Genomic DNA, 14,342 nt, shown 5'->3' on the forward strand with positions numbered 1-14,342 from the left:
ACAGTGATTTTAAAGGACATACTGGGCTCTGGGGCTCCCTGGAGGGCCTGGCGAGCCTTGGGGCTCCCCTCCAAGGCCATGTAGTCTGTGACTTTGCTTTCCTCCGCAGCCCCTCAGACCTTCTCTCTGCCCTGCAGCCTCCCCTGCATCTGGCACTCCTGGCTCCCAAAAGCCCTTCCCTCCTTTGACATTTGGGATCCCAGGAGGAGGATGGGCCAGCCACCCACCCACATTCAGGATTTAGAACTTAGCCTGAGTTCCCAGAGATCTGGACCTGATGTCTCTTGCCCACAGCTGTCTACACTCCAGGAAGGCTGCCCATGTTCCCACTGGGGTTGCCGAGAGAAGGGCTCCGAGACCCGCCTCCCCTTGTGCCACAGCGGAGGGGGCAGGGCCGGGCCTGGGGGACAGGAACAGCCAGCTAGCCAGTGCCCACCAGCCTTCTTCCACCAGCCACCCAAGGCACACAAATGCACACACACAGGTGGGGGGCAGCTGACACAGAGGGGTCCCCCCCATCTCAGCAACCCCCACGCCACACCCAGGCTGGGTGCACTCCACTCACCTCCCACACCCTTCCCAGGAGGTGTTCTTCTCTTGCATAGGAGAGGAGACAGCTCAGCACGGGGCGGGGGAGGGGGGGTGCTGGAGGGCTGCGGGTTTCCTCCCCGCCCCCCCCCCGGGGAAGAACTCAGACCAGCACTCAGATCTAGGCCCCATACTCACAGCCCAGGCCTGGGGTCCTTCTGGGAGGAGAGGGGGGCAGAAGGAGAGGTAGGGAGGGCTTTCTGGGGCACGTTCCTTCAGCAGGCTGTTTTCTCCCCACAGATATTATAACTGTGTGTCCTTTCCGGGGTGCCTGGCCAGAGGGGCTCAGACGCAGGGCTCCTCCAGGATGAAGACGTTCGAAGAATTTCCCATGACCCCGACAATCTACAAGACCTCCGTGGTAAGTGGGGGCAGGCAGGCCTGTGCATCCCAGAACAGGCTTTCCCTGCTGGGAGGAGGTCTCGGGACCTCCCAGGCCCAGCTCAGAAAGGGGTGCCGCACGAAAATGTCAAGTCCGGATTGCACATAAGGCATGCTGGGGTCTCGGCTGCTTTCCCCGTGCCCTCCTCACTCATTACTGGTCTCCCTGCCGCACAGCAGAGAAACCCAGTGGAAAGACAGCTTCTCCTTCTAGATGGTTGTTGTTGGCTTAGCTTCCCTTTGGTGGCCACCAAGCCATGTGGCCCAAGAGAAGGGGACGGTGTCCTTTAAGGAGGAGGACGGGGTATGGGGCACGGGATACAGCGTTGTTCTCAGATCTGCTCAAGCAGAATGGACCTCTCGGGCACTGGGAGGCTGGAGCCCGTGGGTCCATTTTGCAAAAGCACAGACTCAGCCTGGTACGAGCGTCCACAGCCGGAAACCTTCCCGCCCAGGCCTTTCTCCAGACAGTCGTGGTCAGCGAGTGCTGGCCTCCGATTCATGTCCCCCAGGGCCAAATGGATACGTTGGAGGCTCCCAGCCCTGACAAGAGCCAAGTCACACACCATCGAAGGGTGACAGAGCCCCACTAAATGTGGGGTGTGTCTCCCTGAGGACCTTTTTTTTTAACACCATAAGCTGCCAGATTCTTTCAAGAGGCTCCCTGGTTCTCCTTGTGTTCCTGTTCTGCCGGCAGCCTGAGCCTCAGTTTCTCCCTCTCTGGCAGGGGTGTGTGACCCTCACCTGTATGCCCCAGCAAGGAATGGACACCTGCTTTCTGCTCTGTTTCCACAGGGCAGGTGTCAGGCCGGCCGCAGAGGTCCATGCCGTGCTGTCCTGGCTTGGGGGGCGCTGCCTGCAGATGGGCTTGTTCTCTCCCCACAGGATAACCAGACGGACAGTGGGATGGTGCTGGCCTCCGAGGAGTTTGAGCAGCTGGAGAGCAGGTACAGACAAGAAAGCGGGCTCAGGTAGGGCTTAGAGAGCCTCTGTCCCTGCAAGGGGCCGGGAGGGGGAAGCCCGGCATGAGCATGCCTATCACTGACTCGCCCGAAACCTCCATGGCTCCCTATTGCTTTTTTGGGTGTTCAAAGCACGCTGCTCTGGGACTCAAGGCCTTTGGCCGCCGGAGAAGCCCCCTCTCCCACCAGCATCCTGGCCCAGCACACCCAGATGGGGCTGGTCCCCCCATCTCTCTTCCAGCTGACAGGTGCTCAAACTCCCCCTCTCCATGAAATGAGTAAGATCCAGCATGCCCACTGTGCCTACACATCCCTCCTGCAGCCAGGAGCGCCACCACTACCCCCAGGGCCCCCCCCACATTTACGCTCCAGTGGCCCCAGGACCAGACAGCTCATGTGACCTGGAGCTGGCTGGTGTCCTAGTTTGATAAGAACGCAAGAACACCGCCACAGAGAAATCCTCATGTACCAACAGAGATGATGACCTCCCTTTGTCCAAGAAGATAGCACCCCGCCAAAAAAAATCCCTGAATGTTTTATCTTTTAAGGGTGTAGATGAGATAGTTAAATGTCTACCTACTTACTCTAGTAGTGGACTTGCACACAGCTGTTTAAAGGACATGACCTATGGGGGAGGCGGGCGCCTGGTGGGCTCCGTTGGTAAAGCAGGGGATCTTTGATCTGTGTCTTTGTTGGGAGCCCCCTTCTGGGGTCGTCTGACACGGTTTTCAGGAACAAATCCTAGCCTCTGCCTGTGCCATTTTTTAATTGATGTATGACGATGTCACTGAGTTTTTTCCCCCGAGACCGCAAACATTTATTTGTATCAAGTTAGGACAGTTGTGGTGAGTCTCCACTGTTCCGGCAGGTGTCTTTACCATCTCTGCAGCTGAACCCATTAGCGCTGATTTTCCCAGCAGCCTACAAAGGGTGTGTTTGTGGCACTGTGGGTGCTGGTGGTTTGAGGGCTTACATGTCCAACCGAATTTACTGTCTGTTCCATGCATCTTGGTCCCCTCTTTTGTTTCTATGGATTCTATTGGGTGATATCCGTTAGTAACCTAGTTTTTGGGAAATGAATGCTGATGGCATTATTGGGAATAGTGTCTGAATAACGTTTCTTTACCCAACAGTATTTTATATCCCCCCTCCAAAAAAAGATAATTCAGTAAGAGGGTGAGCTAGAGGACAGTTGTTACTTCTGTTCTAATCTCCACACATCTTCATAAAAACAGCCCCTCAGAGCTCATGCTTGTGCCATAAGCAGGAGAGAGAGACTCGGGTTTATGGGTGAGTAGGAAACTCAGCGCTGGGACCAGCAGAGCCATACCTGAGTCACGGCGGAGGGAGAGGATGATGGGCCCCGCACCCAGAGAGAGGAGTGTTTCGTGGTCCTTGGGACCAGCCAGGGAGATGAGGGAGGAGGCAGAGGTCTGATGGAGGAGGCTCCAGGGCAAGTGGGAGGCTCCAAGGGCAGCCGTCTGGGGAAGGCACTGCTTCTGCATGGCCCGTGAACAGGACACAAGTGCTTAGTCCTGAAGGAAGAAGAAAGTCACAGAAGAGTCTCCAGAAGCAAGAACCCAGAAGACACATCCACACCCAAGGGAACCATTTATTACAGAAATTGATCCTCACAATAGCAGCGCCATGAAGCCCTCTTGTCCACATGAGTTCCCTTGGCAACACATCCAGACCAGCATCGAGAGGGGCACCTGCATTCCCTTGGCACGTGGAACGTTCTCCAAACAGGTGCGAGGACAGAAGGTGCCTTGGACGGCTCCGTGGGGGAGGAGGAGGAGAGAGTCTCTCTGCCAGTCCTTTCCCGATCCTTTCCTGATCTGTGAACCGCTGATCAGCACCCCCCATGGGCTCCTCACCTCCAGGTCACTCCTCGGGCCTTTTCAGCAGCCGCGAAGAATGCCCAGTCCACACCCTGCAGGGTGGTGTCTCCTCCAAGTGTGTAGGCAAGAGGAAGGTCTGGAAGCCCTCGGCTTGTGGCAGGTTGGCATGGCTGCATGACAGCCGCCGAGAGGGGGCCCAGCACTACCCGGCAAAGCGACTGGTTGGTTCTTGGTGGCAATACCACATCGTAACAGGACTGGAGCCTTTGCAAAGAGGGATGCCCTTGAAGGAATTCAAGGTGATACCAAAGATGTGGGTGTAATGCAGCCTAAATGAGGAAGCCTCCCAAACCGCCCATGTCCCAAGTCACTTCCATAGGATAACCAGATATTTCTAGTCCCAGAAATCCCAGCACGAATAATCACAAACAGAAAAAATAAGCACGGGATGCCTGGGTGTCTCAGTCGGTTAAGTGTCTGCCTTCCGCTCAGGTCAGGATCCCAGGGTCCTGGGATCGAGTCCTGCATCCGGGCTCCCTGATCGGCGGGGAGTCCGCTTCTCCCTCTGACCCTCCCCCAGCTCATGCTCTCTCTGACAAATACATAAAATATTTTTAAAAAATAAAAATAAATCCATACACTATCCATAAAAAAGATAGAATAAAATGTAATGAAAACTTTTCAATAGATGTCAACACTCAAAAAAAAAGAGAAGAAAAGAAAAAAAGCAGAGAAAAGCTGATACAATACTCCCGATGTGAATTAATATATAATTAAACGCCGAGCTGCACCAGGAGTCGGAAATTCAAACACTCAGAGTGGAAATGAACTGTGCAAAGGTGTCAAGTGGTGGCTGGCTACATTCAGGAAACAAACAGAAATAAAAGACAGATCTCCCCCTCCAGAATGAAGACTGGTTGGCGGTGGGGGGAGGGGGTGGCAGGGGGAGGGGCAGGGATCAACAGATATGATCGATGCTCCCTTACAGGGAAAGACATAGAAGATGAACCAGAAAAGACAAAAAAAAGAAAAGAAAACCAAAATAAATGAAGAGGTAAAGAAAAGCAGAGAGAAAGTTGGCAAGTGCAGTGGTTGAGTAGACATGATCCAATACATGTAAGATTGGGAGTTTCCGAGGGAAACAATGCCGGTGGCGGGACAGAACTAATATTTTAAACTTGTAATTCAAGGGACCCTATCAAATAAAAGAACTGAGTCGACACAGCAGAAGAGGGCCTGGGGAAACTGCCCCAGGACAGCAGACTTAGCTGCATGTCTGAATTTAACTATTAGATTTTCAAGGTAAACCTTCTGGGAATTCAGGCCAAAAAAGGCTGAGTCATTAACGGAGGAAAAAAAAAGAAAGAAAGAAATCAGGCTGAACACCAGGCATGGCAAAAACAAAATCAGAAGAAAGGAAGCAAGGTCTTCAAAAATCTCAAAGAAGGGGGCGCCCGGTGGGGGTAGGGTGGGGCGCGGTCTGGTAAGCGTCTGACTCTTGGTTTCAGCTCAGGTCATGATCTCAGTGTCCTGAGATCAAGGCCGGGAATCTGCTTGAGGATTCTCTCTCTCTGCCTCTCTCCCTGCTAGTGCACGCTCTCTCTCTCTCTCAAATAAATAAATATACGTAGTTTTAAATCTTGGAGACAGTGAGAGGTAAGCAGGGAGGGTCCGAGGGCCTTCAGGGAGGAGGCAGGGGGAGGGGCTGGTTCTTCTCCCAGGGTGAGAAGCCCGGTGCTCATTCTGAGAGTACCTAAGAGCCGTGAGGGGGGATCTATGGAGGGAAGGATGGTCTCCGGCAGAAAGGATCTCTGAAGCAGGGCTGGGAGGAGAGACAGGGGCCAGGGGAGCGCAGAGCATCGGAGGTGGGCGCTCGCTCTGGAGCGGGAGGGCACGCAGAGAGCAGCCCGGCACATTCTGGAGTCAGCACAGACAAGACTTCTGTATGGACTGGGAGCAAGGGGTTTGGGAAGAACAAGGAGGATGCCCGGGGCCTGAGCCACGGTGTCGGTACGTTATAGGGATGGGTGAATCTAGGAGAGAAACAGGTTTGCAGGCATGAAGTGGGCCTTTCCCGTTGTCCCCCGCACCCAGGCGGGGGACGGAGAAAGCTCCAGGGTTTGCCAACACTCCCATCAGTCCTGTTTTCTGTGAGTCAAGTGTGCGTCTCTGAGGGCTCTGGGCTCGCTTAGCCCTCCGGTGCTGTCTTTGGTGACTCCAGCCGGACCCCGATCAGGGTCCTGTCCCTCTTCTCTTCTTGTCTCACTGACCATCACCTTCCCTGTCTCAGCAGCTGTAAAGGACCGGGCCGGAACGTGGACGTGACCAGGGCACACCCTGACACCCAAGGGCGGCGGCGGCGGCCGGACCGGGGGGCAAGGGGAGGGCAGGTGTTCTACAACAGCGAGTACGGGGAGCTGGCGGGGCCTCAGGATGAGGGCGACCGCCCCCCATCTGCCCGCGCGCCCTTCTTCACAGACGATAGTTACTGAGTTACTTGCCCTGGGCAAGGCCCCCAAGACCCCGGGTCTGACAGCTGGTGGGGGCCGTGCCCGGAGGCGACCAGAGGGCTAGGAGCTCCTCTCCCTCAGCTTGGATAGGAAATGTTTCCTCCCTAGTTAGGAAGGGCAAGACCCAGGCTCCAGGGCTCCCCCAGACTCCATCACTGCACTTGCCTCCCTAGGCCACACTGCGGATCCCCTGGGACTTTCTTCCCTCAAGATTCAGACTCCGTTCAGCCCCATACCCATGGGGCCAGTCCTGATTGCCTCCTCCCACCATGGTGGGTGGGGGCTTGATCCCCATTTTCTGAGAAGGACTCTGAGGGTCTGAGAGTCACAGTGATGGACGTGGAACCAAATTTGAGCTGTAGACCCCAGGTCCTGGCCCACTGTCTACTCCACTCATTCCCATGGGAATGGCTTTCTTGGCTCTCCAAGGCTGAGAGAAGGCGCCATATTTCCATCTCAAACGATGAACGAGAAGTTGGGGGGGTGAGGTGTTCCCTCCTGAGGCCGGCCAAACAGCTTGCCCTCCAGGGGCTGTGGTCTCTGCTGGGCCAGGTGTCACAGTGTACCTTCCCCTGGGTGTTGACAACTATCCAACAGATGGTTTTTCATTAGAACTTTAGAGACTCTGAGCTGCTGTGAAGAATGTACTTTTCAAAACTTTAGTCTGAGGGGAGCCCAGGGAAGGTCTTTGTGAATCTAGATGGTTCTTGCCTCTGACCCCCAGTCAGGTGCCGACATAGCCCAGGCTGCTGCGGCCCCACCTGCCTGGCCCAAAACGGGAAGAATCCACGGATGGTCCCGAGTGGCCCAGTGTGAGAAATGGCTGGTTCTTCCCCGGGTGCCTGGATCTGCCACCCAAACACCTTCCAAGCTGTGAATGGCCCTTTGAGGAGCAAACACCGTGAGACCCACTGAGGAAGGTCTTTGGTGCTGGCCCAGAGGGTGTGTTTCCCCCTGGTCTGGGCCTGATGTCCAGCCTCTGCCCTCCCAGGGGAGTGGCCCAGGGCCCTCTGGAGGCTGGAGCTGTTCTGCCCAGCCCCCTCCCCATTCCAGCACCCACTGCCCAGCCACCCCTACCCCTGGCCGGAGAGAGACCCTTCTCCAGTTAGCACCATGGAGAAGGACATCACCCCCCCCAAACCCCCCACGAGACGCTTGCAGGACAGGCGGCCGTGCAGCGAGCAGGGGCTGGCCCAGCAGAACACCCCCACCCCCCACCACTCCCTGTGTACTGTGCCTTTAAGACACGTTGAACACACGTGTTACTGTAACCCTCGCTGTCCCCAGTGGCCCTCCTCCTCTGATGTCACCGGACCAGAAGACCTGGGTCTCAGGTTTAGCTGGTGGAAGCCCAGAGGCTGTTCTCCCCCAGAGGAGCTAGGCTCCTGAGGCAGGGGCAGGGGCGGCCCCCCAGGGCCCTCCCTCCATGCATACCACCTGTTTACGTCACCTCTCGCCTTGTCACTTAACTACATACACAAAAATGTACTGGGAAGAAAACCCACCATGGCCTTGTAGACCACGTGTTCTGAAAAGATCTAAAATATTTAACGAAAGATAATAATAAATTTGATGCCAGTCTTTGAGTTACAGTGAATGGGTTCTCAGCTCAGTCCTGGCTGTCTGTGAAGCTTGGGTTCCAGCCGTCCTCCCATGGGATCGTCAGCCCCACCAGGCCACAGGAGGGACCCCAACCGACTGGGGCTCTGGGTCCCCGCCCCAGCTGGCTTGCAGTTCCCCAGGACCACCAGCAGAGGGCACTCGGGAAGCACAGGAGGCCAGACCTCCTCCCCAGATGGAAAGCGCCCAGCCTGGTCTCAGGCAAACCCCATCTCTTGTCCTCTTGTCGCTTGATGGGGAAAGTGACACAGCTCTGTCCTCGCCTCCTAGAGCCAAATGCTGCCTCCGGCCCTGAGTACAGGAACCCAGGGGCCTGTCTCACTGGGCCCAGCAGGTGCCCTCGACCAACCACCCCCATTCACACCCCAGGGTGGGGGGACGGGCCCAGAGGGGTACAGGGAGCACCCGGGTCACCTCACTGATTAGGTTTGTGTCTGGACTTCGAGATCAGGGAGGTCCGAGCTGGGACCCCAGCCTCAATCACCGCCTTTTCCCCTGGGGAGACAAGCCAGGCAAGGGCAGCAGGGCCCCCCACAAACTCTGCCATGTTCGTGTGATTTTCCTGCACACGGGAGTGCCTGACAGAGGTAGCTGCAGATGGGGACAGGACGCTGGTCCTGTGGATGTGACCTGGCCACAGCCTCAGGGGTTCAGGGCAGGGAGAGCAAAGGAGACCCCTAGACCTGGATTTGGGCTGCACCCAGGGGACACCGCACCCAGGGGAGCAGATAGGGTGGAGCCTAGCAAGGGTCAGGAGCCAGAGGCCATCCTTGTCCAGGTCTCTCCCAGGCTGGGGACCTTCTGGGAGCCCAACCCCTCCTTGGGCTGTGAGGCCCACTGTCCTGGCCTCATTTTCAACTCTAGTGGGAAGAGTCCCTCCCCACAAAAGCAGCTGGTAATGACGGGTTTGTTGTTGCTTTTATTTCTATAATAAATCTGTGAACACAGAAAAGACACATACCGCCTCTAGGTTTGGACATTTTAACGTGACAATCTCTTTGGCTGGAGGTAGCCTCTCTCCCTGGATACCTCAAGCCCGGTGTCAGCCATCGGTCGGCTGCCGGCACAATGCACGCCCACACGGGGGTCCGGGTAGGGCTGCGCTCACAGGGCCGCACTCACTGTTCCAAGGTCCCAGGACCTCACTCCCCAGAGTACCAAGGTCTCCAAGTGTGAATGGGAACCCAGCCAGCAAGGGGCCATTGGGGGAGTCCCAGCAGTGTTTTCCCACCTTGGGGTCCCTCGCCCCATCTCCCGCTCTGCCCCAGGCCCACACTCCTATCAGCCGTGACTCACCTTCTCTAGGGGGCATCAGGCCAAGGGCACGCTGGCGTGTCCCTTGGTGCCCCAGATTCCATCCTGACATCACCCCTGCAGGCTCCCCTGAGGAGCCCACACCAGGGAACCACCCATTATCCTAGGCCATGGGACACGACAGAGCCCCAATCCCCACAGAATCCACAGCCCAGAGTCCCTGCCGTAAGGAGCAACACGTAGATTTGTAGCCAAGGATCAGTTCAAAAGGAAGGAGGGCACAAGGGGGTAGGGGGAGGTGAGGAGGAAAGGCCGGCATGCCCTCACCCCACACCATTCCATTTAGGGAACTGCGGCTGGCAGCGCCTTGGGTCCCAGGAGGCTAGGGCCCCACTCGATCCCAGGCTGAAACAGGAAAACGGGGCCCACGTGTATACAGGACATGGCTCAGCCCACCTGCGGGGTCACCGCAGCGCTCAGAGTGGAGGGACCCAGGGAACCTCCTGGAACAGGCCCCCCGCAGACCCGCGTCACGGTGGGCAGCTTGGTGCTGCGGCCACAGGCCTGGGGCGGACAGCCGTCCGGGGACCCGGAACTTCCGTGCAGGCCAGCTTTTCCGCCACTGTCACTAAAGCCTCCAACCCACACAGCCAAAGCCATATGGCCGGCGGCTGACCCTGCCCAGCCTCCCCTGCAGCGGGGCTCTGCGGGGACCGGCCCCGGCCAGGGAAGAGGCAGAAAGGAGGAAGTACTCTAAGAAGCCAGATCAATATTGACCCAAGCAAAGGCCCCACAGAGACAGAGACAATTCCCAGAGCCACGGGACCCCAGGGCCTGGATGACCAAGTTATGAGGAAGAGGAAGAAACCCCAGGGTGAGGTGGTGTTCCTGCTGCTGCCCCTGGGCACGACACCCCAGCTCTGGTCCTGGCAGCTGAGGCCAGCACCCCACTCCCAGCCTACTTGCCTTCAAGCCACTCCAAGGCCCCACTGGGATGGTTGCATCTCAGCTCCCAGAAGAGCCCCGCCAGGCCCACCTGCCCTCGTGGTGACGACGCGGGACAGGAGAGTGGGGGATCTTCTATCGGCTGGTGTGGCTGTCCTGGCCCAGGAGGACCTCCCTGGGAGAAGACAGGGCAGCCATGGCCTCTGGGGAAGTGGGAAGGGCTCCAGCCACGCACAGGTGTGGAGGCACGGCTGGGCCCACCTGCCCAGAGTGACCACGCTCTTCCCTGAGAGACAAAAGTGCTGTCATCTGACACAATCCGCCAGGTCACCAGGCCGGGCTCAGAAACGGAGAGGCTGACCCAGCACAAAGGGAGGAAGAGACTAAGGGAGCTCCCAGGACCTCGGGGATGGAGGGTGCGGTGTGTGGTGGACCCAAGCGGAGGTGAGGGGCTGCTGCCTGGGTCACAGTCCAGGGACGGCTGTCAGAAGTCCCCTGAAGGTGTCTGCTGAAGTCACAGCCAGGGTGGGGTCTGGCTCTGGGGTCCGGCGGGCTTCCTGGTCCTTCTGCAGCCTGACAGTGGGCAACTGACTCACCCGTCCACGGCCACCACAGTTCTTGTCCACCTTCAGCACCTCATCCCCAGAGGAGGAAGCCAGTGTCTGTTTGGGCCCAGAGGAAGTTCGCCAACATCGTCCAGGACAGGCTAACCATGTCATCAGCAGGAGGCAGGGGTATAGCAGCCAGCGCCGGGACCTCAGGCTGGTACTGTTGGCCTCCGCCCATCCTGCACCCTGGCCTCATGCCAGCTGTGCCCTGATGCCCCTCCGGACGCTGTCAACTGGCCTAACCTGGGGAGGAGGCTACAGAGAGCTCAGAGCCTGTGATGCGTAGAGAAGCACCCAAGACTACCCAGGTCCGAGCTCCTGAGCCTTGGGATGTTATCTCATACGGAAAGAGTGTTGGCAGATGTGACAAAGTTAATCATCTTTTCTTCTTTTTCTAGATTTTATTTATTTAGTTATTTATTTGAGATGAAGAGGGTTGCACACACACACACACACTGAGCAGGAAGCCCGACGTGGGGCTCCATCCCAGGACCCTGGGATCATGACCTGAGCCGAAGGCAGCTGCCCGACCGACTGAGCCACCTAGGCGCCCCAAATTCTTCGTCTTGAAAGGGAGATGAGGAGACTGGTGCCCGGAATGCAAGCCGTGGTACGTAACGTTGAAGAGGGAGGCGTAGAGATTTCACACGCGCGCACATATGCACTCACGCAAACGCACACTGAAGGGGAAGAAGGAATGTGGGCAGCCGCCAGAAGCTGGGAGAGGCTCCCTGAGCCTCTGGAATGAGCTTGGCTCCCGACACACCCTCACTCTGGCCCAAAGATACTGGACTTGCAGCCTCTAGACTATGAGCAAATAAATGTGTGCTGTTTTCAGCCAGTAAGTATGTGGTGAGTTGTTACAGGGGCATCAGCATCCCCTGCTCGGCCAGCTTCCCTGGGGTTCAGGACCCTCAGCTGCCCCTACCACCACCTGCTGCTAAAGGTTCACAGGGGATTGGGGACAGGGGGGTGCAGGAGGGGCTCTGAGAGCTCGCATGAGCCCTGGCCTTGACCATTACAATTTACGGAGCTGAGGCCAGTCCCTCAGCCTCAGTAGTGAAACAGCGACACTGGGACACACACTTTGCTGGGTAGCTGTGGGGATACGTTTTGGGGGTTGTAAATCTTGGGGTGCACTTGAAGCCGGCTTCCCACCACTGTGCAGGCTCATGGGAGGCCAGGAACAGGTTTACTCCATCCACAAGGGGCCAGAAAGGGGGCGCGCAGGAGGGGGTGGGTACTTTAAAGGTAAAGATCTCCAGGAAGAGGGTGCAGGGAGATCCCCCGGGATGCGGCCAAGAAATCAGGGCTGCTGGGAACCTGCAGGTAGCCTGCCTCCTCCGCCTTCTCTGGCCTCACTCTCGTCTCTCCCCACCATCAGCTTTCTCTGGTCCCGTCTGCGTGGTGGAAGGTGTTGGTGGGGGCGGGGGAAGGGGAACCCCCTGCCGCCCTACACACCACTCTGGCAGTGAGCATGGGTGGGACTTGATAACACCCCAGAACCTGGAGTGAGTGTCAGGGGCAGAACCGGGCCTGGAGCAGAGCCCCTGTGCCTGCCCCCACAACGCAGGGACAGCAGACCAGGCTACATGGGCTCAGGTGATGTCGGGGTGCATGGGCAGCCTCGCTGACAGGATTGGGATGCAGAGCCGCAGGTGATGTCCCACACACCCCACCCCAGTCCAGATGGGAAACATTTTCCTGCATCATTTTGGGCACTGACATTACAAAGAGGGCTCATGGTTTCCGTGACACTACACTAAGCTGTCTCCAGTCGCTTCCATTAAAGGCTGATAGCTTCTGTGCCAGGTGCAGGAGGCCCAGAGTCAAGGGCCCAGGTGGCACTTAAGGTCTCGAAAAGGCTTTCATTTTAGTGTCTTTTCTAATAAAAAAAAAGTAATATAATGGTAATGAACATGTATAATAATGGATCCAGCCTGGATTCAACAATGTGGTCATGAAATATATATATGTATATATGTATGTATATATACATACAAATATATATGTATATATGTATGTATGTATGTGTATGTATATGTATATGTATGTACATATATGTATATATGTACATATGTATATATGTACATATATATGTATATATACATATATGTACATATGTACATACATATACATACACATTCATATATGTATGTGTATATACACATACATATATATACATATATGTGTATATATACACATACATGCATACATACATATAAAATTATATATACATATATATAATTTTTTTATAATTTATGGAGGAAGACATCCATCCCTTGCTAGAACAGAGCAGGATGACAGAGGACTTGTCAAGGGTGTCTCTGCAAATGTCCACATCCTGTAGAGGACCCTAGTGAAGCCTTCTATTGGAGGATTTGGGAAGAATTAGCAAAAGTAATAGGCAAAACTTAGCAAATAAAAGTATGAAAGAGTCGTGTTTGACATCAGAAAAAAAAATACTGGAAAAAATGTTCAGTGTGACCTTATGAATTACTTTTATTGCCCCTCTTATCTCAGATGTAATGAATATTTGTGGGGGCACTTGCCCCAGGCACCGGAAGCAAAGATGAGAGCCCAGCTGGGGACACAGTGACTGTGGCTTGGCTCTGGCGAGGAAGGTCAAGGAGTTTCAGATCCCATGTACTCTGGCTCTGTGATTCTGGGTCAACTCTCTCAACCATCTTCTCTGGCTGGGCCCTGGTCCTCATGGAGTGCATCTGAGAAAGTCAAACTCGAGGAAAAGCCATCTGTCCCTGTCCCACAGTGTCAGGATTGCAGTGCCATTAGATGGGTCTTGGCCAAGAACCCAAGGGAGAAATGACAGAGAAGAACAAGACAATAGAGGACTTGAACCACAGAGGCCTGAAGCCTGGGCCAGATGCTTCCCTGGCCCATACCTGTAAGAGAGGAGAACCAAGAGGCAGAGAGGACCAGCACCGGCCGACCTATGGCCACTCAGACAAAGGAGGAAACTCAATGGGCCCACCAATAAGGGGGACCCCTCAACCATGCACAGCGTGGATCAGATGACGGGAGTCACTGTCGCTGGGTACAGTGGTGGGCTGGGGGCCAGCAGAGGCCTAGAGCTCCCACCCCCACAGGTAATGTGGTCCATCCCTTTCTTTCTTCTGTAAACGCACTGTAACAGCTAAAGGTGTGGGTGACCAGGTGAGGAGGGCGTCCGGACCTCCTCTCAGTGACAGGTGCGTGACTTCCCTGCTTCTGAGGGCTACTGCCAAGACACAGCCCTGGGAAGGATGAAATGGGTCTGTCATGAAGTCGGCTCTGAGGACCACTCCCCCAGCATCCTGCCCTATCCCCATTCTGGTCCAGAACTAGGCTCTGTCGTGTTGTTCAGGCTCTGCAGACAGGGCTGGGCTCCGGCCACCAGCAGCCACGGACAGGGTCTGGGTGAAGCCAATGGTGCCATCACGTGCAGAATTCAACCAACAAGAGAGCAGCCCCCTCCTCCTTGCCCACCACCAAATGTTACTTGAAAGTCATGACTCAAGTCCCCAAGGAGAGAGCAGCTTGACTTCCGCCCTCCTCCATCTCTCCTCGTGGCTTTCCTAGCTGTGATTCCCCACACCCACTCCCTAGGCTCGAGTGGGTCAGGGGTCCTTTGGC

The 14,342-nt window shown here is 56.0% G+C and overlaps 1 protein-coding gene across 2 annotated transcripts in view; it reads left to right on the plus strand.

Annotated features, from left to right (window-relative positions):
- Window positions 1-8,844, plus strand: part of FLT4 (fms related receptor tyrosine kinase 4) — a 39,901-nt gene extending 31,057 nt beyond the window's left edge. Inside the window, exons 28-30 of one of the 2 annotated variants that reach the window (XM_080805121.1) lie at window positions 829-949; window positions 1,855-1,940; window positions 6,063-8,844. In XM_080805121.1, coding sequence (XP_080661247.1) covers window positions 829-949; window positions 1,855-1,940; window positions 6,063-6,264 — 409 coding nt within the window. In that variant the 3' untranslated portion in view covers window positions 6,265-8,844. The remainder of the gene's footprint in view (window positions 1-828; window positions 950-1,854; window positions 1,941-6,062) is intronic. The other variant, XM_080805120.1, reaches the window with a different exon arrangement.
- The last annotated feature ends 5,498 nt before the right edge of the window (window positions 8,845-14,342 follow it).

This window comes from Martes martes, assembly GCF_963455335.1.
Source record: "Martes martes genome assembly, chromosome: 5".
NCBI classification, from domain to species: Eukaryota; Metazoa; Chordata; class Mammalia; order Carnivora; family Mustelidae; genus Martes; species Martes martes.